The sequence below is a fragment of the Austrofundulus limnaeus genome, unplaced genomic scaffold, assembly GCF_001266775.1.
Source record: "Austrofundulus limnaeus strain Quisiro unplaced genomic scaffold, Austrofundulus_limnaeus-1.0 Scaffold356, whole genome shotgun sequence".
Lineage (NCBI taxonomy): Eukaryota > Metazoa > Chordata > Actinopteri > Cyprinodontiformes > Rivulidae > Austrofundulus > Austrofundulus limnaeus.
The window spans coordinates 296,267-298,198 of NW_013952758.1; the positions used below are offsets into that span (position 1 = coordinate 296,267).

The 1,932-nt window shown below is 37.7% G+C and overlaps 1 protein-coding gene across 1 annotated transcript in view; it reads left to right on the forward strand.

The window, feature by feature from the left end:
- Nucleotides 1-1,683, forward strand: part of col9a1a (collagen, type IX, alpha 1a) — a gene marked incomplete in the record, with an annotated part of 81,725 nt that extends 80,042 nt beyond the window's left edge. The window contains 1 exon segment of the mRNA XM_014023078.1: nucleotides 1,336-1,683. Within this exon segment, the coding sequence (XP_013878532.1) occupies nucleotides 1,336-1,541 (206 nt within the window).
- Between the last annotated feature and the right edge of the window lie 249 nt (nucleotides 1,684-1,932).

The window sequence follows — 1,932 nt, forward strand, 5'->3', positions numbered from 1 at the left end:
GGATAATCTCCAGAAATCAATTTAAAGGGTAATAAAATAATTGCTGATGTAATATTTTCCCTATAACTATTACAAAACACACCAAAAAAAATAAGTATTTATATTTGTGTACAAGCTGTTTAGATTGTCAAAAAGCCTGTGTTTTTAGGGTTATTAACAAAGTTTGTGTACTCAGACCAGTAATATTTGGGGTCACAAGTGTTTGCCGTGAATATTTTGTGGGTCAGAAGATAAAAAGTTTGGGAACCACTGGTTTAAAGCACGGATTAGTCTCCATAGTATGGGTTATACAGATTAGCTTTGTAGAGCCACAACAGAGTGTGTAAATGAGGCCACTGATTGTTGTGTAATGCTCTTTCAGTATCCTGGTTGGACAAAAAGGCACTATATAAGTACAGACCATGTACCTGTGTCTGTTATGGTGTGATGGCACTCTTAATAAGACATGCAGACAGAGAGGCAAACTACAAATTATGCTTTAAACTGAACTGTAAAAAAACAAGTAGTAAAGAAAAGAAGATCTTAAACTGGAGCATATGATCATCAGACATATCAGTTGTGTATCTGCAGGTTTTCTGTGAGATACAGTATGACAAATAAAAGACCCTTTACTTTTAGTATTGTAGTAAAAAAGTTAAAGTTAGACAGAGGAGAAGTCAACGGGAGTTTGAATGTGTGCACTCTGTAGTCTATAGCAGTGAAAGAAGTAAAAGCCTAGTTATGTTTACACTGTATAAGAAGTGTACGGACACAACCAAAACATCAACTGATGTAATGATTACTTCACTGTGCAGTGGGATTTAATAAAGATGTAATAAGCACCGCGAATATCGAACACATTTGCATCTAATTCAGGTGTTTTTCACTGATTGATGTGTAAAACTGGCCAAAGATAAATACTTTTAGAGTGGAACTTATTTAAAATGGCATACAGAGAGTAAGAAAAACTGCTAGTTTAATAAATATCATTTCAATAATGTCAATTCAATTCAGTTTATTTGTATAACTCCAAGTCCCAACATACGTTGTCTCAGGACACTGTAGATAAAAAGAACAATGTAAAGAAGAAAGCAGCAGATTGCGTTGAATCACTTCATCACAGTCTCCCATCCTGAGCAAACGGTGGAGAGGAAAAACTCCCTGCTAATCAGGAAGAAACCTCCAGCAGAACCAGGCTCAGGACAGGCTAAATGTGCTCTTTAAAGTGTTTTTTTATTAAACAGAAAGTGAACTGTATCCCAAACTTTCTAATTTCATGAAATGATCAGTTTGACAGGTTATGGGGACTAACAAGGAATCTGAGAAACGTCTGTTCTTCACTCTTTCATCTCGCAGGTGAACCCGGTCGCCAGGCTTACGGCAGTAATGGCCGTGATGGTGAGAGGGGACCCCGTGGTGTTTCTGGGATCAATGGCGTGCCTGGACCTCCGGGACCTCCTGGCAGAAATGGTTACTGTGAGCCATCGCAGTGTGTCATGCCCATGGTGGCACAGCCGGACCCTCCAAAAGACTCTGGTATGAAGGGCCCCAATGAGATCTGAGGAGGGGCCCAAATGAGGTGGAGGGAAAAATAGACCGATTGAAGTGAATCCAGAAGTCTTTAAAAAGTTTTGTCCATTTGGGGTTTTATCACTTGGTTTGTGTAAAGAAAAATAAAAAAACATTCATCAGCTTTTGCAACTATTTTGCATAAAAAAGGTTTTATTTTATGTTTTTCAACGTAGACATCTCTGTACTGTAAAACTGAAGGAGCATTTTTAAGAAAGGAAGATCCGATTGTACATGCACAAACTTCCAGACAAAGTTTTCTGTTTCTCTGTATGTTTCTGTAAATGTGTCAGTATACAGTGGTTTGCAAAAGTATTCATACCCCTTGAACTTTTCCATATTTTGTCACATTACAACCACAAACATAAATATATTTCACTGGAA